This window comes from Piliocolobus tephrosceles, chromosome 3 (assembly GCF_002776525.5).
Source record: "Piliocolobus tephrosceles isolate RC106 chromosome 3, ASM277652v3, whole genome shotgun sequence".
NCBI lineage: Eukaryota > Metazoa > Chordata > Mammalia > Primates > Cercopithecidae > Piliocolobus > Piliocolobus tephrosceles.
The window spans coordinates 89,321,824-89,345,619 of NC_045436.1; the positions used below are offsets into that span (position 1 = coordinate 89,321,824).

Below are 23,796 nucleotides of genomic sequence, written 5' to 3' on the forward strand. Positions count from 1 at the left end.
TTAATAGATATCTCAAAGATCTTAAAGTAGGCTGGGCGTGGTGGCTCTTGCCTTTTAATCCCAGCACTTTGGGCGGCTGAGGCGGGCAGATCACCTGAGGTTGGGAGTTCGAGACCAGCCTGGCCAACATGATGAAACCCTGTCTCTACTAAAAATACAAAAATTAGCCGGGCATGGTGGCATGCGCCTGTAATCCCAGCTACTTGGGAGGCTGAAGCAGGAGAATCGCTTGAACCCGGGAGGCGGAGGTTGTGATGAGCCGAGATCATGCCGTCACACTCCAGCCCGGGGCACAAGAGCGAGACTTTGTCTCAAAAAAAAAAATCTTAAAGTATTCACTCCATATGTAAGCAAGTGTCTTATATCTGGGTTTAGTTTTTATTTTTAATTGCTATATATATTGCTTTAGTTGTTTGCAGTGTCTTTTTACTCCCCCTCCCCCCAGGTTTCTGGGATTGTAGCAGTAATTAATTTTGTAAACCATATTCATTGCCACCACTACTATTTCATGTTACTTTATCTTTCCAATTCATGTGTAATCCCTGAAGTATTTTATGCTAAAGGTATTAAAATAGATAATTTTCTTTCCTAGAAATGAGGCCTCTTCATTGTCAGCATTGTTAGAAAAGATCATGTTATATATTTTCATCTCTGGAGAAGCCACTATTTTCAATAGGCTAAGCATACTCAGATTTGTCCAGAAGGTGTGGACTAGTGAAAAGGTACAGCCCAAATTTTTGTGGAGAAACTTACTTAACATGCTTCAGGGTGTAATGATACCTTTCTTACAGAGTTGTTGAGAGAATTACATTAAATGAGGTACTATTTTTAAAGTACTTAGCCCTAGAAGGGGCTTAGCAATTAGAGTCCCTCTCTTCCATTTTCTTCAGAACACCATTTTATAAATTCTTCAGGTAGCAGAAACCATATGGGTTTTGTTCATCATATGCCCAGTAGTAGCAGCTTGTAATAGGCACTCAATTAAGTGAACTTAGCTTCCTATTCATTGCTGCTTTTGAAGACTGGCCACTGACAGGAGTCTGTGTGCCAGCTCCCTCTCCCCTTTTTTGTATTTAAGGCTCAATCACTATTTTAGTCTTATCTTTATTTTTTCTGCTTTCCAGTCCTCCATCCCTTACGTCCACAAATGTATTCTTGGAAGGTTTCTGGTAATAGGCCATCTACCTTAGCTAGTTTGCTTATGGAAAGGTAACTTTAATGGGTTTTAAGTTTTCTAAAATTGTGTGCCAAAAGTCATTTGTAACAGGAACTGAGGAAAAGCAGGATGAAGTATTGAGAGGGAGTGGTAAAAATCATGTCTTGCCTAGCCTGTGGCCAAGTCTTAACTTGTTTAACCTTAGGATTTCTGATTAATGGGTATTGTGAAATGTGCTATAAGCCCGGCTTTGGAACCGGCAATGCCTGGCTTCTTTACTACTTACCAATGATTTGAATTCATATGAATTAGTGAGCTTTCATGGCCCTGTTTATTTGCATATAAAAGATGATAGTGATACTTCACAGAATTGTTTGAGAAGCATATCAGATTATACGTAGAAAAGCAAGGTATCTGGCATGTAGTAGATTCTGAGCCAGTATTAGTTTTCTTTTCTTTCTTTTGTTTTGAGACAGGGCCTCACTTTGTCACCCAGGCTGGAGTGCAGTGATATGATCACAGCTCACTGCAGTCTTGACCTCCCCGGGTTAAGGTGATTCTCTCACTTCAGCCTCCTGAGTAGCTAGGACTACAGGGGCATGCCACTATGCCCAGCTAATTTTTGTATTTTTTGTAGAGACGGAGTTTCACCATGTTGCCCAGGCTCAAGTGATTCTCCCACCTCAGCCTCCCAGAGGGCTGGGATTACAGGCGTGAGCCACCGTGTGTGGCCATGGTTTTCTTTTGGCGCCTCACTCATAGCACTCATTGTCATGGTATCCAAGAAGTATAAATGATGTTGTAGCAGGAATAACCTATACTTAATGCAGTGAGATTTAATCCAGTTGTTTACATAGCCTGTGTCTGTAGGCTGTCTCCGCCAGCAGTGACTGGAACAGTTACCTTCATCCTCAGGTGTATTTGCAGTTTATGGAATGTAGGAGAGAAAGAATACAAGAAAACATTTCTCTCAGAGCTTGGGAAGCTCTATAATTGTTAGCTTTGCATTATAATAATCTAGGATATCCAGATGTAATCTGAGACTCCTCATTTTTGAAATCACCAAGGTTTCTAATTGCCTGTTTCCTTAGGGGTGTGTGGGTATGCAAGTGTGCACATTTTTATGCTCATTAAAAATCTGTATTTTGGCATTGCTAGTGATACCTTATTGGCAGGGAGAGTATATTAAAATATTCAGTAATCAGTACTGCGTATACTGACCGCTAAATGGATACCATCCTTCATACCAGAGCAGGATCCTATAAGCTTCCAGCTGTGCCAGGCATTAGTCCTTCAGCTGCCGGATTATGAGAAGGTTTGGGCTAGCACGGTGGGGTAAAGCAGGGGAATAGGACCACTGCTATGACTCATTACCAACTGATTCAGAGCTTTTTTAATATTTTAACAAAGATAATTGTTAAAATGCATACCTGGGTGCATACTGACTGAATATTGGCCTATTTCTTTGTAATTAAGTGATGAATGAATTCAGTGATTAAATTCTTCGATGTGATTCTACCTCAAAGTTAGTATGAATTTATCTTAGTAGGATAGAGGAGCTTGTACTTTGCTGACCTTGATGTTTGTGTTCAGATAATGGAAAGTGAAATCTGACTTTGATTCGACTGAAAAAAAAAAAGTTGGAATTCAATTCAGGAAAATGTTCATGAAACAAATATTTTTAATATTAAAATGTGTCAGGGAGGGCGAATGATCATGCTATTATGGAAATCTTAGGAGTAGTCAAATTAGAGACATGGTTTTTATTTTCTCTCTTCATTTTTTTCTTTTTAAACAATAATTGTTGTATGGTGGAAATTGTGACTGTTACAATCTTACTCAGGTAACTTGCTTTATTTTTGTGTTTTCCTGTATGTTTATATTACTCATTTATCAATTTTGCACATTTATATTAGGGTTGGCAACCTTTTTATGTCAAATGTTTTTTTCCTATAAAATGGCTGTTTTGTAATGTTGGAGTAATCCTATTTTGATGCTTTATTTTCCTTGAAGTTTCCTTAACTTTATATTTATGATAATATCTCTTAAGCGAGCCTTTAGTACCAGTTAGTCCTGTGGTATTTTCCTGCTCTATTCCCAGTGTCACATTTTTCCCCTTTTCACTCAAATTCTCAGTATCCTCCCTCTCTGCCTCCCTTTCCAATGATGACCTTACTTATTTTACTAAGAAATTGAAAGCAATCTGACAATCTGAAGGTAAAGTATTAATTTTCTGCCACCAAATCTATCAGTCTTCCTGCATATTATTATTCTTGCCTTATCTGAGACAAATTCAGATTATTTGGGTACAGAATTCTGTTCCCTCTCTTTTAAGAACTTTGTCTCTGCGATTATCTCATTTACCATCAATTTTGATCTTAAACACCTGAACCTTATTTTATGCAATGCATATGTAATCCTGACAGTTATGTATAACTTTTATTTTAGAGACGAGATCTCACTGTGTTGCCTGGGATGGTCTCGAACTCCTGGGCTCTAAGTGACCCTCCAGCCTCTGTCTCCCAGAGTGCTGGGATTACAGGCATGAGCCACCAAGCCTGGCCTATAAATTTAATTCACAATTTCTAGCAAATATTTATTTAGCTCGTCTTTACATAACATTTTGTGCTAATACTCTGGGCATACAAATGTGAATGTTCTCTGCACTCCAGGAGTTCTCTACCCCTCAGTAAAGAGGAAAGGACTGTTAGCACTGAACATCTCTTTCCTTCATAAGGTCTGTGAGAAGGGTGCCCAGAGTTCTGAAGAGGAAACAATTCTTTTTGGTTAAAGTAATAGGGAATCTTAACAGAAGAAGTTAGATAGAACTTCAGCTCTATCTAAAATGGCGGACACATTTTGAATTGTCAGGTAAAAATGCATGAATCAAAGGTAACGAATTTAAAAAATGTACTCTGAGCAGTGCAGGGGTACAAGGGAGAGAGAGTAATGAAAGAATAGTCTGGCCCGGTATGATGGCTCATGCCTGTAATCCCAGCACTTTGGGAGGCTGAGGTGGGTGGATCACCTGAGGTCAGGAGTTGGAGACCAGCCTAGCCAACATGGTAAAAAACCCATCTCTACTAAAAATAAAAAACTAGCTGGGTGTAGTGGCGAGTGCCTGTAATCCCAGCTACTTCCGAGGCTGAGGCAGGAGAATCATTGGAACCTGGGAGGCGGAGGTTGCAGTGAACTGCAATCGCACCATTGCACTCCAGTCTGGGCAACAAGCGCTAAACTCTGTCTCAGAAAAAAAAAAAAGAATAGCTTTTACAATTATGTTGGGGCTGTTAATGGAGGTTCCTGGAAATTGTCCTAAGAAGTTTAGACTTCATTTGGATCAAGAGCCACTAAAGATTGTATGGTAAGGAATGTTAAAAAGTACTCTGGTAGTGTTAGTAATGAATTAGAGGGAAGTAAAAGTGGAGTAAAGGGAAGTCATTTAGGGAATTTTTTCAAACCAAATCCTATTTCATATGCCCTAAAGAGATCCTGTGGTTTTTTTTTGTTTGTTTGTTTGTTTGTTTTTGGTACAGGGACTAGACTTGCATGAAATATTTGTTTTATAAATTTTAATTTTCATGTTAAGTTTGTTTAAAGCAGGAAGATAATCAGTTTTCCTTTTGTGAGAATCTAGTGTCTGAAAGGAGATTATGCTACTGAGACAGATACGTGCTGGGGGTAGATGTTGTGATAATTCAGTCTTGCTCAGGAGGGCATACATATGCTTATAGAAAATCATAGGCTGTATCTTGCTGGTACCTGATAGTATCAGTCAGGCTGACCAGCTGAGCAGCTCCATTGAAAAGATTATAGACCATTTGTTAAAAATCTTTTATTTCTTCATTCAGATTCAGATACAGATCTTCATTGAGTACCAGTGAGTAGATAATGTGTTAGAATCATCTGTTTCCCTCTTTTATTTGACATAGTTCACTTGAAGCTAAGAATATAAAATTCTTTCAGAGATTATATAAAAACTGAATTTTTTAAGTTTGTTATTTTGACACAGGGTCTTACTGTGTCACCCAAGCTGGAGTATAGTGGCGCGATCACTGCTCACTGCAACCTCGATCTCCTGGGGTCAGGTGATCCACCTCAGCCTCTTGAGTAGCTGGGACTACAGGTGTGCACCACTACATCTGCCTAATTTTATGTAATTTTTGTAGAGATGGAGTTTTGGTCTGTTGTCCAGGCTGGTCTTGAACTGGACTCAAGCAGTCTACTGCCTCAGCCTCCCAAAGTGCTGGGATTACAAGCACATCCGACCATTTTTTAGTTTGTTTTGTTTTGTTTGTTTGTTTGTTTTTCTTTTGAGACAGAGTCTTGCTCTGTTGCCCAGGCTGGAGTGCAGTGGCACAGTCTTGGCTCACTGCAAGCTCCATCACCTGGGTTCATGCCGTTCTCCTGACTCAGCCTCCCGAGTAGCTGGGAGAACAGGCGCCCGCCACCATGTCCAGCTAATTTTTTTTTTTTTTTTTGATTTTTAGTAGAGATGGCGTTTCACATGTTAGCCAGTATGGTCTCGATCTCCTGACCTCGTGATTTACCTGTCTCAGCCTCCCAAAGTGCTGGGATTACAGGCATGAGCCACTGCGCCCAGCCTGTTATTTTTATTATTTTATTTTATTTATTTTTTTGAGACAGGATCTCACTCTGTCACCCAGGCTGGAGTGCAGTGGTACAATCTTGGCTCAGTGCAGCCTCGACCTCCTGGGCTGAAGCAAGCCTAGCACCTCAGCCTCCCGAGTACCTGGGACTACAGGCACAAACCACCACACCTGTGTAATTTTTAATTTCATTTTTGTAAAGATGAAGTCTCACTATGTTGCCTGGGCTGGTCTCAAACTCCTGGACTCAAGCTCCTGGACTCAAGTAGTCCCCCTGCCTCAGCCTCCCAAAGTGCTGTGATCGCAGGCATGAGCCACCACACCCAGCCCATTGTTTAGTTTTTCGATGATTATTTGATGCTTATTTGTAAGGCATTGTATTGGGCAATTTGGTGTAATAATCAAATTAATTTATTCTAAAAATCCTTTTTTTTTTTCACATTTTTTACCTCTGAAATTGGGGTGCATTTTTGAATCAGTGGAATTCTAAGCTTGCTTTCCATAAAGTCAAGTCGTAATATAGTTGTATGAAAAGCTGCCATTGATACCTGATGTGGTAGGCTGAATAATGGGTCCCCCAGCTATGTCCATGTCCTAATCCCTGAAACCTTTGCAGCTGTGATTAAGTTAAGGATCTTGAGATGGGGTTTTCCTGGAACTTGGTAGGCCTGGTATAATCACAGTGGTTCTTATTAGAGAGACACAGGGACAAGTCAGAGCCAGCAGCGAAAGAAATGTGAAGTGGAAGCAATATTATGTAATGGCATGCATTCACTTGTAGGATTAGAGAATGTTCTCCTGGAGGAAGAGCTGAGCTGAGATCTAAAGAATAAGTTAAGAATTGGTCAGGTGAAACAGAAGAGAGTGTTTTGGAAGGTTCCATGTAGAGTGAAAAGCCTATCTGAAGATTGAGAGGTGAGGAAGCATGGCTTGAAAAAAATTTAGCATGATAAGGATATGTGCAGAACAGTGATTCTCAGCCTTTTCATACTCATGGCTACTTTAGTGCTAAAATTTGGTGGCGTTCTTTTTTTTTTTTTTTTTTTTTTTGAGACCGAGTCTCACTCTGTCGCCCAGGCTGGAGTGCAGTGGCCAGATCTCAGCTCACTGCAAGCTCCGTCTCCCGGGTTTACGCCATTCTCCTGCCTCAGCCTCCCGAGTAGCTGGGACTACAGGCACCCGCCACCTCGCCTGGCTAGTTTTTTGTATTTTTTAGTAGAGACGGGGTTTCACCGGGTTAGCCAGGATGGTCTCGATCTCCTGACCTCGTAATCCACCCGTCTCGGCCTCCCAAAGTGCTGGGATTACAGGCTTGAGCCACCGTGCCCGGCCAAGGTGGCGTTCTTAAAGGAATTACGCTTTGAACACTTGTATTAAAATAAAAGTTTCAAAAAAAGTATCACATACTCACTTGATCCCCTTCAGAAGCCTCTATAAGACAGCTTAAAATAAAACTGTCTTCTGCCTTGATGAACCTCTTTTAGGGCCTCTTGAGGCAAAACTCAAGTATACAATCTTACTTGACGTTCTTCTGTGGCTTCTTTGCTTTTTTGTGGCAAACAGTATTTTTTCCCACCAGCTCAGCATTCTATTTGACTTCACCATATCAGTAAGTATCTTAAGTGTAGCAAAATTAAATTTTATTTATTGATCAAATGTTGGCAGAGGCATGTGGAAGACTTGCAGTGTACTAGTATAATAAGGCATACCTCTTTAAAATTATTGTATGAAGAGGTGGTGAGTGATAAAGCAGGAGTGATAAGCAGGGGTCAGATTATGGAGAGTCTTCTCATTGTTTTCTATTTACTGCTGTAACAGATGACCACAAATTGGTGGCTTCAAACAACATGGATTTATCGCCTATAGGTTAGAAGTCCACCTGAGTTAAAATCAAGGCATCTACAGGGCTGCATTCTCTTCTAGAGAATCTAAGGGAGAATTAATTTCTTGCCTTTGTCAAATAGCTTCTAGATGCTGCCTACATTCCTTGGCTCATGGCCCACTTTCTCCATGTTCAAAGCCAGCCACATTGCATCTCTCTTGAGAATTCTTCTATAGTCACATCTCCCTCTGACTCTTCTACTCCTCCTGTTCTGCTCTTAAGGATGCTTGTGATTATATTGGTCTCACCTGGGTAATCAAGAATCTGTTTCAAGGTCAGCTGATTAACATTCTTAATACCATGTGCAACCTTAGTTCCCCTTTGCCAGGTAATCTAACATATTCACAAGTTCAGAGATTAGGATATGGACGTATGTTTTATTGGTCATGTTAAATAATTTGAATTTTTTGTGTGTGTGTGTGGCAAGAGAAACCATTAGAAGGCATCAAACCAGGGAGTAACAATATCAGATCTGGTTTTTAGGTAAATCACTCTGGCTATGTTTGGTGTGTCATACAATTTAATAGGTCATTTCCAGCATCTTTTTCTACTGATATATTAAAAACTTTATTTTGCAATAATTTTAGACTTACAGAAGTGTTGCAAAGATAGTACAGAAAGTGCAGTACTACCTTCAGTCAGCTTCCTCTAACAATTACTTATGAGACTTTTTTTTTTTGAGACAGAGTCTCGCTCTGTTGCCCAGGCTGGAGTGCAGTGATGTGATCTCTGCTCACTACAACCTCGGCCTCCCAGATTCAAGCGATTCTCCTGCCTCAGCCTCCCGAGTAGCGGAGACTACAGGCACTTGCCACCATGCCTGGCTAATTTTTGTGTTTTTGTATTTTTAGTAGAGATGGGGTTTCGCCATGTTGGCCAGGCTGTTCTTGAATTCCTGACCTGCCCACCTCAGCCTCCCAAAGTGCTGGGATTTACAGGTATGAGCCACTGTGCCCAGCCCATCTTCCAAAACTTTGGTACATTTATCAAAATCAGGAAATTAACATTGGTGAAATAAAATTACAAATTGTATTGATGTTTCACCAGTTTTTACATGAATGTCTTTTTTTCTGTTTCAGGATTTAATTCAGAATATCATGTTGTATTTAGTTGTCATGTCTCCTTAGCCTGTAGTCTGACAGTTTCTTAGTCTTGTCTTTTTTTTTTTTTTTTTTTAATGACTTCCTCGCTTTTGAAGAGTACTGATTAGGTATTTTGTAGACAGTTCCTCACTTTGAGTTTGCTGATGCTTTCTCATTATTAGATTGTGTGTATGAATTTTTCATAAGAATAGCACAGTGGTGAAGTACGCTTCTTACTGAGTCATTTCAGGGTTTGCATGGTACTAGCTTGTTTTATTTCTGATCATGTTAACCTTGGGCACTTGACTTGGTTAAGAGGGTTGTCTTAGCTCAGGCTGCTGTATTGAAATGCCATTGACTGAGGCTTAAACAACAGATATTTCTTTTCTTTCTTTGAGGCAGTGTCTCACTGTCACCTGGGTTGGAATATAGTGGCTCAATCATGGTTCACTGAAGCCTTGACCTCCCAGGCTCAAACAATCCTCCCACCTCAGCCTCCCAAGTAGCTGGGACTACAGGCATGTGCCACCATGCCTGGCTAATTTTTTTATTTTTATTTTTTTTTGTAGAGACAGGGTTTCACCATGTTGCCCAAGCTAGTCTTGAACTCCTGGACCCAAGCAATCTGCCTGCCTTGGCCTCCCAAGTTGCTGGGATTACAGGCATGAGCCACTGTGCCCAGACATTTATTTTTACAACAGTTCTGGAGGCTGGAAGTTTGAGATCAGAGTGTCAGTATGGTCATATTCTAGTGAGGGCCCTCTATCCACCTTGTCACAGTGTGCTCACATGGCCTTTTCTTGGTATGTGCACATAGAGAGATATCTCTCTTCTTTTTATAAGGGCACTTCTTCTCTCATGGTGGTCCTGCCTTCATGACCTAATGTAAACCTGTTTACTTCCCAAAGGCCCCACCTCCTAACACCATCAAATTCAGCCTCAGCATAGTTTTGGGGGACATAAACATTGAGTCTATAATAGAGGGTTGTCTATGAGGTTCTTCCTCTGTAAAGTTATTTTTTCCTTTTCATGGTCTGTTTATTAGGAGTGATTCACTTAACTCTAGCCTACTTTCAAAAGAAAGAGAAACTGGATGCAGTGGCTCACACCTGTAATCTCAGCACTTTGGGAGGCTGAAGCAGGAAGATTACTTGAGGCCAGGAGTTTGAGACCAGCCTGGCTAACATAGACCTTATTTCTACAAACAAAGTAAAGTTATTACCAGGGTGTGGTTGCACTTGCCTGTAGTCCCACCTACTCTGGAGGCTGAGATGGGAGGTTCACTTGAGTCCAGGGCTTCAAGGTTACAGTGAGCTGTGATCACACCTTTGTAGTCCAGACTGGGTGACAGAGCAAGACCTTGTCTCTTTAAAATGTAGGAAAAAAAGGGAATTAAACTCTGCCTCCTGCAATGAGGTGTACCAAATGATTTGTGGGCTTATGTTCAGATCACCACAGTAATTAATAAATATTCTTTGGGAGATACTTTGAAGTTAGTCTACCATTCTGTTTCTTCTCAAAATTTCACTCACAGCTGGGTGCAGTGGCTCACACCTATAATCCCAGCACTTTGGGAGGCCAAGGCGGGTGGATCACCAGGGCAGAAGTTCAAGACCAGCCTGGCCAGGATGGTGAAACCCCATCTCTACTAAAAATACAAAAATTAACTGGACATGGTGGCAGGCACCTGTAATCCCAGCTACTTGGGAGGCTGAGGCAGGAGAATCGCTTGAACCCTGGGGGGCAGAGGTTTCAGAGAGCCAATATTGCGCCACTGCATTCCAACCCGGGTGACAGAGTGAGACTCGTCTCAAAAAAAAAAAAAAAATTACTCATTTTAGCATTTCACTCATGAATTTTGCTTACTCTCACCTGCCTCAATTATTACTGTGCAAATTTTTTTTTTTTTTTTTTTTTAAAGAGCCAGAGTCTTCCTCTTGTTCAGGCTGGAGTACGGTGGCTATTCACAGTTGTAGTCCCACTACTGATCAGCATGGGATTTTTGATATCCTTAATTTCCTACTTCTGCCAGTTCACCCCTCCTTAGGCAACCTGGTGGTCCCCTGCTCCTGGGAGGTTACCATATTGATGTCAAACTTAGTGTAGATGCCCAATCAGCATAACACATGACAGCCCAGAACTCCTGGACTTAAGGGATCCTGTCTCTTCAGCCTTTGCAGTAGCTGAGACTACAGATATTTGCCACAGCACCAGCTACTATGGATTTCTAATGGTAATTTTCTCTTTCCCTGTTTCTTATAACGGAGATTTCGTTTAATCCCATTTTAAAATTTATTCAGTCATTTGTGTATGTTATTATAAACTCAAAAATATTTACTTTATTCTTTGGGGTATAATCCAATGCTGTATGTAGAGAGGGAGACAGGGTCTTGCTCCATTGTCTAGGCTGGAGTGCAGTGATACAGTTATGGCTTGCTGCAGCCCTAACCTGCTGGGCTTAAGCAATCCTCTCAAGTAGCTGATGCCATCTGCCTAGCTAATTTTTTCTTTTTTCTTTTTTTTTTAAAGAGACAGAGTCTTGCTGTGTTGCCCAGGCTGGTCTCAAAACTCCTGCCCTCAAGCAATCCTCCTACCTTGACTCCCAAAGTGCCAATACTATTGATACTTACTTTTGTTGCTCAGATTATTCCAGCTGTGGCCATTGGGAGCTCTTTCAGATTGGCTTCTGTATCCCTTTCCCCCAATCCTTTTGTTGTTTGGGCACTTCCTTACTTTCTGACACTACAAGTTACTCTCTCTTGTACTTGCCTTATCCCAGTATCAAAATCAACCCTATGTCCAAGGGACTCTGGTTTCTTTTATTGGAGGATAATATTTAGAAACCAAGAACTAGGTGTTGGATATGCTTATTACTACGGTGGTGTCACTGCTTCAGGCTCTGAAAGTGGACAGAGCTAGGAAATGTGAGTATGTATATGTATATGCTAACCCATCTATAATTATTTTTGTGTCTGTCTATCTGTATCTGTATTACCTAAACATCATTCAGTTAGGTTATCATACATTTGTAATACAATTAGACTGATCTGTCACAGTCTGTATTCTAGCCTAGGTTTTCTTGACATCCTGGTTGATTTTTTAAAGAAAATTTACCTATAGTATATTTCCTTTCACTCTTTGTAGAGTACAGCTCTATAGGTTTAGATAAACACGTGTAATCATGTATGTATTATGCCAGTGCAGTGCCATCTGAAACAGTTCCATCACCATGAAAAAAAAAAGTTCTTGTAGTCAGTGCCTCTCACCAGCCCCTGGCAGCCATTGCTCTGCTCTCTATCCTTGTTATTCTGAATGTCATATAAACGGAACCATGTAATATGTAGCCCCTTGGGTCTGGCTCCTTTCGCTTAGCTACATTCATCCATGCTGCTGTACAAATTGATATTCTGTTCCTTGTTATTGCTAAGTAGTAGTCTGTTGTATGTGTGTACCATGATTATTTGTCCCTTCCTCTGTTATCAGACATCTTGGTTGTTTCCAGTGTTGGATAGTTATAAAAAAAGTTACCATAAACATTCACGTACTGGCTTTTGTGTGGACGCAAGTTTGCAGCTCACTTAGGTAAATAACTAGAGTGGGACTGTTGGGTCACGTAGTAAATATATACTTAAGTTTATAACAAATTGCAAAATTATTTTTCAGGGTGGCTCTACCAGTGTGTATTCCCTCCAACAATGAGTGAATGTTTTCTCTTGCACCACATCTTTGCCAGCATTTGATATTTTCGGTTTTTGATAGTGTCTTGTTGTAATTTAATTTGTATTTTCCTAATAACTAATGATAAGCATCTTCTCGTGTATATTTTACATTCTTATATCTTTTTTGGTGATTATCTTTTCAGATCTTTTACCGATTTTTGGTTGGGTTGTCTATTTTTTTTAGTAGTTGAGTTTTAAGAGTTCTTAGTGTATTCTGGGTACAAGTTTTTTATTAAGTGTCGGATTTGCAAACATTTTCTTTCTGTGTTATTCTTTTAATTTTCCTAAACGTTTTCATGACTGTGTCTTTTTATTTTATTTTAACGGAGTTTCGCTCTTATCCCCCAGGCTGGAGTGCAATGGCGTGATCTCAGCTCACTGCAGCCTCCGCCTCCTGGGTTCAAGTGATTCTCCTGCCTCAGCCTTTGGAATAGCTGGGATTACAGGCATGCGCCACCACACCCAGTTAATTTTTGTATTTTTAGTAGAGACAGGGTTTCTCCATGTTGTCCAGGCTGGTCTCGAACTCCTGACCTCAGGCACACCTGGCCAACTGTGTCTTATCTATCTTTAATCCCCCTTAGCTCCTTTCACAGCGCATACTTTTTTTTTCATTTTGGTAAAGTCAACTTTATCAATATTTTATGTTGCTGAGTATATCATAGGTGAGGTTGAGGCTCAGAAAACGAAACCTCAGGCTGGGTGCAGTGGCTCTCACCTATAATCCCAGCACTTTGGGAGGCTGAGGCAGGAGGATTCCCTGAGCCCAGGAGTTCAAAACCAGCCTGGCCAACATGATGAAACCCTGTCTCTACTAAACATGGAAAAATTAGCCAGGTGTGGTCGTGGGTGCCTGTAATCCCAGCTACTAGGGAAAGTAAGGCAGGAGAATCACTTGAACCCTCAGGTGGAGGTTGGGGTGAGCTGAGATCGCCCCACTGTACTCCAGCTTGGGTGACAGAGCAAGACTCTCTCTCAAGAAAGAAGAGAAGAGAGAGAGAGAGAGAGAAGAAACAGAAGAAAGAAAGAACAAAACTCCAAAACGAAGGCCTCAGGAGCAAAAGTTTTTCTCTGACTTTTGTTGCCGCCTGTCTCTCAGTCCTGTTCTCCCCTGAGGCTAGCCTTAGAAACCAGATTCCCTCTTCCCCAAAGCAGGTCATAGAAACTGGAACCTTTTTTCCCCAAAGCAAGCCATAAAACCTAAAAATATTACTCTAACTTTCCCTCTGTCCTATCTGTAAAAACTGGCTGTAATTATCTCACCTACTTTGTTTGACTGTAGGTCATAAAACCCATTCCAGAGAGGGTCCTGCCCCATAAGCAGGAGGAAAGAATGTGCGCTCAGGCCAAGAAGAAACTAAACAGATAGGCCTTCCTGGGTTTCCCCATTCAGTCTGTTCACATTAGATTATAGCCTTTTTATCCAATTAAACTTTGCATGGCTGTCCATACTTTGTTGAACCTAAGCATAAAAATGGACAGTTTCCTCTATCTTTGGGTCTCATTCTGAAAGCCCCCATATATTACATGTTAAATAAATTTGTATGTCTTTTCTCCTGTTAACCTGCCTTTTGCAAGTTGATTTTTCAGCACATCTTCAGAGGGCCAAGGGGACCTGCCCCTTTCACCTCTGTAGTAAGAATTCATTGTCAATCCCAGATTCCCTTCAAAAATCTATATTTTCTCTTAAATGTTTAATTTATAATGAGATTTAGGATTCTTTTTATTTTTTATTTTATTTTTTGAGATGGGAGTTTCTCTTTGTCGCCCAGGCTGGTGTGCAGTAGTGCTATCTTGGCTAACTCCAACCTCCGCCTCCCAGGTTCAGTGAAGTCTCCTGTCTCAGCCCTCCCGAGTAGCTGGGATTTCAGGCATGTACCACCATGTCCAGCTAATTTTGTAGTCTTAGTAGAGATGGGGTTTCACCATGTTAGCTGGGCTGGTCTCCAACTCCTGACCTCAGGTAATCTGCCCGCCTAGGCCTCCCAAAATGCTGGGATTACAGGCATGAGCCACCACACCCGGCCTATGATTCATTTTGACTTAATTTTTTGTTTAATATATGTTGAGGTTCTTTTCTTTTCTTCACATGTGAATATCTAGTTATTCCAGCACCATTTGTTGAAAGAACTATCTTTCCTCAATTGCATTGCCTTGGCACCTTTGTCAATAATCAGTTGACTGTATTTTTGTGGGTCTGTTTCTAGACTATGTTGCATTCTATCTGTCCTTTCACCAATACCACACTTTTTAAATTGTTGTAACCTATAAAGTACAGCTTAAAATTGGGTAATGTGAGTCTTCCAGCTTTGTTCCTTTTCAGTTTTTGTTTGTTTTTAGTAACTTTGCATTTCCATAGAAATTTTAGAATCAGCTTGTTGATACCTACAAAAAAAAGCCTGCTGGTGTTGTTTATTATGATTTCACTGAATCTAAAGATCAAAACTGAGATAAGTTACATCATAATATCAAGTCTTCTAATCCATGAACACGGTATGTCGTTCCATTTCTTTAAATCCTTGATTCCTTTCATTAGTGTTTTGTAGTTTTCTTTATATAGGTTCTGAACATATTTCATTAAACTTAGATATCTAAGTACTTCTTTTTTGTGCTATTATAAATGATATTGCTTTTTAAAATCTTAATTCCCCTTGTTTATAACTGATCTTTAGAGATGTAATTGATTCTTATATATTGTTATATTCTGTGACCTCGATAAACTCACTTACTAGTTCCAGGCATTTTTTGGAAGATTTTTTTGAGATTTTCTACCTAGACAGTCATGTCATTCTGCAAATAAAGACAGTTTTTTTTTTTTTTTTTTTTTTTTAACTCCTTTCCAGTCTATCTACTATTTATTTATTTTTCTTGCCTCACTGAAGGGACTTACATCTTGTACATTATTGAATAGGAGTGATGAGAGAGGACATCTTGCCTTGCATGTAATTGACATTAGGATAAAAGCAGTCTGTCTGTTCCTTACCATTAAGTATGGTTTGCTATAGGTTTTTAGTAGATGGTGCTTATCAGGTTAAGAAAGTTTCTTTCTCTTCCTAGTTTATTGAGAGTTTTTATCATGAATGGATGCCAAGTTTTATCTAATGCATTTTCTGTATCTATTGATACGATTATATGGCATTTTCTTAAGTTTGTTAATATGTTGAATCACATTGAATGTATTTCAAATGGTCAAACAACCTTGTATTCCTAATATGAACCCCATTTGGTCATGATGTATTTTGCTTTTAATGTATTGTTGTATTCTATTTGCTGAAGTTTTGTTCAATGATAGAACTCACAGCTAAGTTAAACAAGTACTTTTCCTGAAGATAACATTTATATTTCAGTGTGCAATAAAAGTGCTTTATGTTTCACAGAGACTATTGTTTTTAATGTAATAAGATTAATTTTTACTGATTTATTTAAGACTTTCTTAAAGGAAACTGGCTTAAAAATATATGTGAGTGCATGGTAGTGAAGAATATAGTAACTGCTAGTATTGCTTGGTGCCACTGCTTCAGTTTGTGCCCCAGGGTTCACATTGCAGCCGTCATTGCTTTTGTATCATTAGTATAATTGTCAACACAGTGAAAAAGGCAAATATCATCTTAGTACTATTATGAAAATAGTTTTTACTCATGGATTTTCCTCAAAGAGTTTCTGGCACTGCTAGGATTTTGTATGCTACACTCTGAGAATTTCTGTTCTATATCTTTATTAATGTCTTAGGACTACTGAAACAAATGGCCACAAACTAGGTGGCTTAAAAGAACATAAATGTATTTTTCTGCAGTTATGAAGCCCAGAAGTCTGAAATTAAGATGTTGGCAGGACTACTTCTTAGTCCATTTTGTGCTGCTATGACAGAATGCCTGAGACTGGCTAGTTTATAATGAACAAAAATTTACTTCTCACAATTCTGGAGGCTGGGAAATCCAAGAGCAAGGTACCAGCATCTGGCTAGGGCCTTCTTGCTGTGTCATAACGTGGCAGAAAACATCACGTGGCAGAAGGACAAAGGTGGGGGCAGAGAAAAGGGGACCAGACTTGCCCTTTTATACCAATCTCACTTCTGTGATAGTGGCATTAATGCATTCATAAGGGCACAGCCTCTTACAATGGCGATGAAATTTCAACATGAGTTTTGGAGGAGCAAACATTTAAACCACAGCAGTCATGCTCCCTCTGTAGGCTTCTAGGGGAGTAATATGTTGATTGACTCTTCCCACTTGTCCTTGACTATTGGCATTCCTTCGCTTGTGGCTACATCACTCTGTGCTCCAACTTCGCATTGACTTCTGTTTATGTGTGTATCTTCTCTTCTGTATGTTATTTTATAAGGATACATGTGATTGCATTTAGAACCCACTCAAATAATCCAGGAGAGACTCCTCAAGATCTTTAACCTAAGCATGTCTTTCATCATTTAAGGCAATAATCACTGTTTTTCATATAATTTTCACAGGATTGGAGGAATTAGGATGTGTACATAATCTTTTAGGGGGCCACTCTTTAGCCCACTACACGCTTACTGATTATACAAGTGTTAGACTTTGTGTTGTCCCATAGGTCTCTCGAATTTTGTTCATTTTTCTTCAGTCTTTTTTTTCTCTATGTTTCTTAGATGAGATCATTTTCTTGACCAATCTTCAAGGTTGATCAACTTAATCAAGGTTTATTAAGTCTTCTGCCATGCTGTAGAGACCATTTAGCATATTTATTTATTTTGAATATTTTAAAAATAGTTTTCATTTCTCTTGATATCCCTTGTCTGTGCATTTGCTGGTAATGTTTTCCCCCAATTTTTGGAATATATTTTCTTTTCGTTTTTGGAATATATTTATAAAGACTTTGAAGTCTCTGCCAAATTTAGCTTCTGGGCCCACTTTGATTCTGGTCTCTACCTCCGTTTTTGCTGGACATCCTGACATCTCCCATTTCTGCACAGTTAAACTGCAAACTAGGGGCTTGACCCAACAATTGCAACAGGTAGGAAGTTATTATTAGTAAAGTGAATGAACACAAAAATTTACCTACAGATCTGTTTATTATGTGGTTTATGTTAAAAAAAAAAAGAAAACCTAAATGGCAAATAGAAAATTGATTAAAATATAGTAAATTCATGTAACGGAGTACTATTCAGACATTAAAAATAATGATGGAAAGATATTCAAATCATGCTAAATGAATAAATCATTTAAAAGATACATTATAGTCCCACTTTTGCTTAACTAAATTATGCATATATATGCCAAAAGGAAATACTGGGTTTATATACATCAGAATGTTAACAGGTTATCTCAGGAAGATTACAGATGATTTTTATTTGATCACTTTCTGTATTTTTTTTTTTACAATGACTATCACATTTGTGATAAGAGAAATACTTCTGAAGTTATTTTTCAGAAATTTGACGTAACAAATTTCTTTTCTCCTCCACATAAATTTCTTTTCTCCTCTACAACTTTTATGTCTATTTTAGAAGTATTAAAATACCAGCAGTCTTTTCATATATGTTGCAGGATCATTTTGAATCCCAAGAAAGATCACAGATGAATAATTACTACAAGAGTTTTGTATTCAGATAAGTTAAACATAATTATGTGTATATATGTACATAATGCACAGTGTTGCTCTACTCTTAGAAAAAATAGTTCGGGCCGCGTGCAGTGGCTCATGCCTGTAATCCCAGCACTTTGGGAGGCCGAGGCAGGCGGATCATGAGGTCAGGAGATTGAGACCATCCTGGCTAACACAGTGAAACCTCGTCTCTACTAAAAATACAAAAAAATTAGCCAGGCATGGTGGCGGGTGCCTGTAGTCCCAGCTTCTTGGGAGTCTGAGTCAGGAGAATGGCGTGAACCTGGGAGGCGGCGGAGCTTGCAGTAAGCCGAGATCGCGCCACTGCACTCCAGCCTGGGCGACAGAGTGAGACTCCGTCTCAAAAAAAAAAAAAGAAAAAATAAAATAATTCTTTCTTGGAATACAGTATTTGGAAGCCATAGAGCTTAAATAAATATGGGGAAAAAAATGAAGCAGGTACACGAGAAAAGAATAGGGGGAAAAACACTGAGGGCCGAAAATTTAATTATCATGAGAGGCAGAAACAACTGGAATCATAGACATATGCTGTAGACTTTCACCATCCAGTGTGGTCACCACTAGCTATACATGGCTGTTGAGTACTTGACATATGGTTGATCAGATTGAGAAGTGCTGTAAGTGTAAAGTACATAATGGTTTTTGAAGAAATAGTACAAAAAAGCAAAATATCTCGGTAATTTAAACATACTGAATACATGTTAAAAATGATGTACATTTATCTTTTTTATTAACTTTAATTACTTTCAGATACTTTTTTATAGATTGGGAACATTTAGATCTTGATATAAAGTATGGAATGGTAAGCATCTACATATAGTTAGATATATTAGATATTCCCACCCCCATGTTTTCCCAGAGTAGTACCTTTCTTTGATACGCTAGAAAGTAAATAGACTTATTCTGGTGGGCAACTCACTTCTGATAAATTTCAGCAGATAGAACATTCCTGTTATTTTTAAAAGAATGACATTTGAATAGTTAGGACATAATGATGATTTCTCTTTTCAGATCATGTAGCATGGATATGCCAAATCAATCACTGAGTGGGTAGATAATTTGAACACATTTCTCTAAATCTGACTTGGCTCTTCGTTGATAAATTCTACTAGTGTAGACTTTTCTGAGACTACAGTGAAAGGTAGCAAATCCATCTTTTAATATATTTAAATAGGAGAAAGGAGGACAACATTTTACTTTTGTCGTGTTAATGAAAGATTCCTAATAGACTTTATTTCCTTAAGTAAATCAATTCTCTCAGATGAATTATTACCATCTAAAATAATCTGAAAGAAAAGTCAATTATACACCTAGTAAAATAGTGTTATCAGTATTTTTGTTCTCTGTATACTTCTTGGAATTATAGGAGGAATGCAGATGATATTTTTCCCTTATAGCTTGACTGTGTAAGTTATTTTTATGCTGGCCGTAGTATATATATTACATGACCAGAAATGAAGATTCCATTACATTACTTAAAAGAAATGGAAAACAATTAGAAAATGTATACTTTATTCTTATCTCTTTTATAAACAAATATTTTAATACATTATTAGGGCAAGGAGTATAGTGGTACTTCCTTTGTGTACTTGTGTCAGTGGAGCTGAAACATCTTGTCAATTTTCTGTTAACTTATCCTTTCATTTGAGATATGGCACAGATAATCTCTTTCCTTCCACAAGACAGAAAAACTAGATTCCAAGATAATTAAGATTTGCCCAAAACCCAAAGAAAAGTAATTGGAACTAAAACTAGAATTCCGTTGTTGGGACAACTGGCCATTTGTAGCAAAGGACAGCAGATCATTGGTTAACAGCATGAACTTGAGCCAGACTGCCTGATTCAAATTCCAGCCTAGTTAGTTCCTAAGCATGTAACTGTGTTAAACATCTTAACTTTTGTGGCTCGTTTATTGATAAATGGGTATAATAATACTATGTACTTTAGAAGATTAAAGAAGTTAATATATGTAAAGCATTTAGAACAGTGAGTGGCATATAATATAATATATTTAATGTATTAATAAGATTAACATTAGGATTAATGTTTTGTTGGTATTAATAAAATATATGCTGTACTTATCAAAGATACATAAAAATGAAGGTATAAAACATTAGAGTAAAATATGGTCTTATAGTTTTACAATCTTGAAATGAAACCAGTACTAAGTATGATTTAAAAATTCATCAAGCATAAAAAAAGAATTTTACTACGTAATCAAGAAACGATAGCAAAAGATACCATGAACAAAGTCAAAACATAACAGTAACCTGGGGGAAATACTTACAGCACATAACATTAGGCTGATTTTCTACTACTGTGTGAGAACAGTTAGAAATCATTAAGGAAATCACAATGCTATAGAAAAAGCAAACAGCAGAGAAAGACACCCAAATGAGAGTCTCGGCATCATTCAAAGTTAACTACTGTAAACCAAAGTGTTTCTCACTTTTCAGATTGGCAAAGATTAAAATATAGTCAGTGTTGGGATGATAAGGCAATCTGAAGCATTATTGATGGGAGGTATAAATCAATAGACCTTTTAAGAGATATTTGCTAATAATGTCAATTTTAAAAACATAAACCTTTTGAACTTCTAGTTTGACTTTTAGAAATTTGTCTTATAGCTTCATCACAAGTGTTGACCTCATAAATATAAATTGGTTCATCCCCAAGAAATTCATCAATGGAGATTTGGTAAATAATGTTATATCTCTACAACGAAGTACTATATGTACATTTTTAAAAGAATAATGAGGATTTATATATGCTAATACAGAAGGATATTCAGCATATATTAAGTAAAAAGCAAGTTGCAGAACTGTAATATGATTCCTTTGTGTGTTTAAAAAATCAAGTAAATTATATACGTGCTTACATATGCATTACATAGATACATGGATATACAAAGGATGCATAATCATTAACTGTAACTATATCTGGGAAATGGGATATAAGCTATTAGAGATTTTTACTTTATACTCTTCATTGTTTGAATTTTTTTCTATGGTGGGTATATTGTTGCTTTTATAGTTAGGAAAAATAAAAAGTGAGAAAAAATTTTTGGCTCTGTGCAGTGGTTCATGCCTATAATCCCAGCATTTTGAGAGGTTAAGGGAGGAGAATCACTTGAGTCTAGGAGTTTAAGACCAGCCTGGGCACACAATGAGACCCTGTCTCTACAAAAAAATAAATTTAAAAACATTAATTGGGCAGTGGTGTATGGGAGACCAGCCTGGGCAACATAGTGAAAGCCCGTCTCTGTAAAAAATAAATAAGTAAAAATTAGCTGGTCACCATGGTACACACCTGTGGTCCCAGCTATTCGGACAGCTGAGGTGAGAAGATTGCTTGAGCTCAGGAGAACAAGGCTATAGTGAACCATGATCATGCTACCACACTCTAGCCTGGGATCAGAGTGAGACCCTGTCTCAAAGTTTAAACTTCTTCCAGGCTGAGTATATTACTTGCTGATAGCTGTATAACAAAATACCCCCCAAACTTAACAACTTAAAACAACTACTATTTATTTCACAGTTTCTCAGGAACATAAACTTGGGAGCAGCCTAGCTAGGTGGTTCTGGCTCGGGGTGTCTCATGAGATAAGCTGTTAGCTGGGCTATATAGTTATCTCAAGATTCTACTGAGTTTGGAGGATCTGCCTGAAAGCTCAGTCGTGGTTGTTGGCAGATCTTAGTCTCTCTTTGGCTGTTGGCCAGAGAGTTAAGTTCCTCCTTGCATAGGCTTCTTCATAGGACTGTTCACGACTTGGCAGCTTGTCTTCTTTCAGACTCGGGTATCTGAGAGAAAAAGAGCCAGAGCTCAAGACTCACCTAACGTGGAAGTGACATATCATCACCTCTGCCATATGCTGTTGTTCATACAGGCCAGTTCTGGTACATTGTGAGGGAGGACTACACAAGGGTGTGGATAACAGGAGGATTGGGGATCACTGGGGGCCATGTTGGAGGCTGGCTACCATAATGGGTCTATAACAGTGTATACCTTTTGTAATAAGTTGAGATTATGGAAAAGAAAGTTAATTGGGTGAACATTTAAATGGGGACTATTTTTAAAAATTAGTTATGGGTTTACCAATACCTGTAAATACTTGCATTTCTTTTTCAGGTCCAGCCCAGAATCAAATGCAGGTTCTATCTGGATATGGATTGCATCATCAAAACTATATTGCTCCCTCAGGACATTACTCTCAAGGACCTGGGAAAATGACCTCATTGCCATTGGATACTCAGTGTGGTGATTACTACTCTGCTCTCTATACAGTACCAACACAAAATGTGACTGTTAACACAGTGAACCAGCAACCAGGAGCACAGCAGATGTACAGCAGGGGTCCTCCTGCCCCTCATATTGTGGGATCCACTCTAGGATCTTTCCAAGGTGCTGCATCATCAGCATCCCATTTGCATACGAGTGCCTCCCAACCATACTCCTCTTTTGTGAATCACTACAATAGTCCAGCCATATATTCTGCCAACTCTTCTGTTGCGTCTCAGGGATTTCCCTCTACTTGTGGTCATTATGCTATGTCAACTGTTTCTAATGCTGCGTATCCTAGTGTTTCATATCCCTCTCTGCCTGCTGGTGATACATATGGGCAAATGTTTACCTCACAGAGTGCTCCAACTCTTAGGCCAGTTAAAGATAATTCATTCTCTGGTCAAAATACAGCTATCAGCCATCCATTGCCACTTCCACCTCCACCATCACAACAGCACCAGCAGCAGCAAAGTCTTTCAGGATACAGTACTCTAACGTGGTCAGCTCCAGGCCTTCCATCGACTCAAGACAATCTCATCCGAAACCACACAGGATCCCTGGCTGTAGCGAACAACAACCCAACAATTACTGGTAGGTTGAATGAAAAGTTCACCAAAACATGTTTGAAAATCAGTGCATTCCCAATTAAGTTATTATTTACATGAAGGTTAAAGGTGATATTGCCTGATAGAAAAACTGGAAGTTTGCTCAATTTATTGTGGTTTTTTGTAGCACCTCTTTGAACCCTTTCCTCTCATCCATTCCCAGTTAGCCACCCAACCATCTGTCTTACCTAGTTTGTTTCCTTGCCATGATCAGTCAGCATTTATTGATCTATTTTATACATCTGCAATAGTTGTCTTTAATGTGAATTAGATACAGGGCAAAATGGAAGGGTCTGTTTTGAGGATATGTTGGCCACTATTTTCTCTTTTTTTTTTTTTGTTTATTATACTTTAAGTTCTAGGGTACATGTGCATAACATGCAGGTTTGTTACATATGTATACATATGCCATGTTGGTATGCTGCACCCATCAACTCGTCAGCACCCATCAACTCGTCAGCACCCATCAATTCATCATTTATATCAGGTATAACTCCCCAATGCAATCCCTCCCCCCTCCCCATGATAGGCCCCAGTGTGTGATGTTCCCCTTCCCGAGTCCAAGTGAGCTCATTGTTCAGTTCCCACCTATGAGTGAGAACATGCGGTGTTTGGTTTTCTCTTCTTGTGACAGTTTGCTAAGAATGATGGTTTCCAGCTGCATCCATGTCCCTACAAAGGACGCAAACTCATCCTTTTTTATGGCTGCATAGTATTCCATGGTGTATATGTGCCACATTTTCTTAATCCAGTCTGTCACTGATGGACATTTGGGTTGATTCCAAGTCTTTGCTATTGTGAATAGTGCCGCATTAAACATACGTGTGCATGTGTCTTTGTAGTAGCATAATTTATAATCC

General features: G+C 38.9%; 1 protein-coding gene across 5 annotated transcripts in view; it reads left to right on the top strand.

The window, feature by feature from the left end:
- The window catches only part of SEC24B (SEC24 homolog B, COPII coat complex component), a 114,067-nt gene that overhangs the window by 5,975 nt on the left and 84,296 nt on the right, over positions 1–23,796 (top strand). For 4 of the 5 annotated variants that reach the window (XM_023219917.3, XM_023219918.3, XM_023219919.3 and 1 more), the window contains exon 2: positions 22,179–22,922. The exons of the other annotated variant lie outside the window; for it this stretch is intronic. In XM_023219917.3, coding sequence (XP_023075685.2) covers positions 22,179–22,922 — 744 coding nt within the window. The remainder of the gene's footprint in view (positions 1–22,178; positions 22,923–23,796) is intronic. 5 annotated transcript variants of the gene reach the window in all.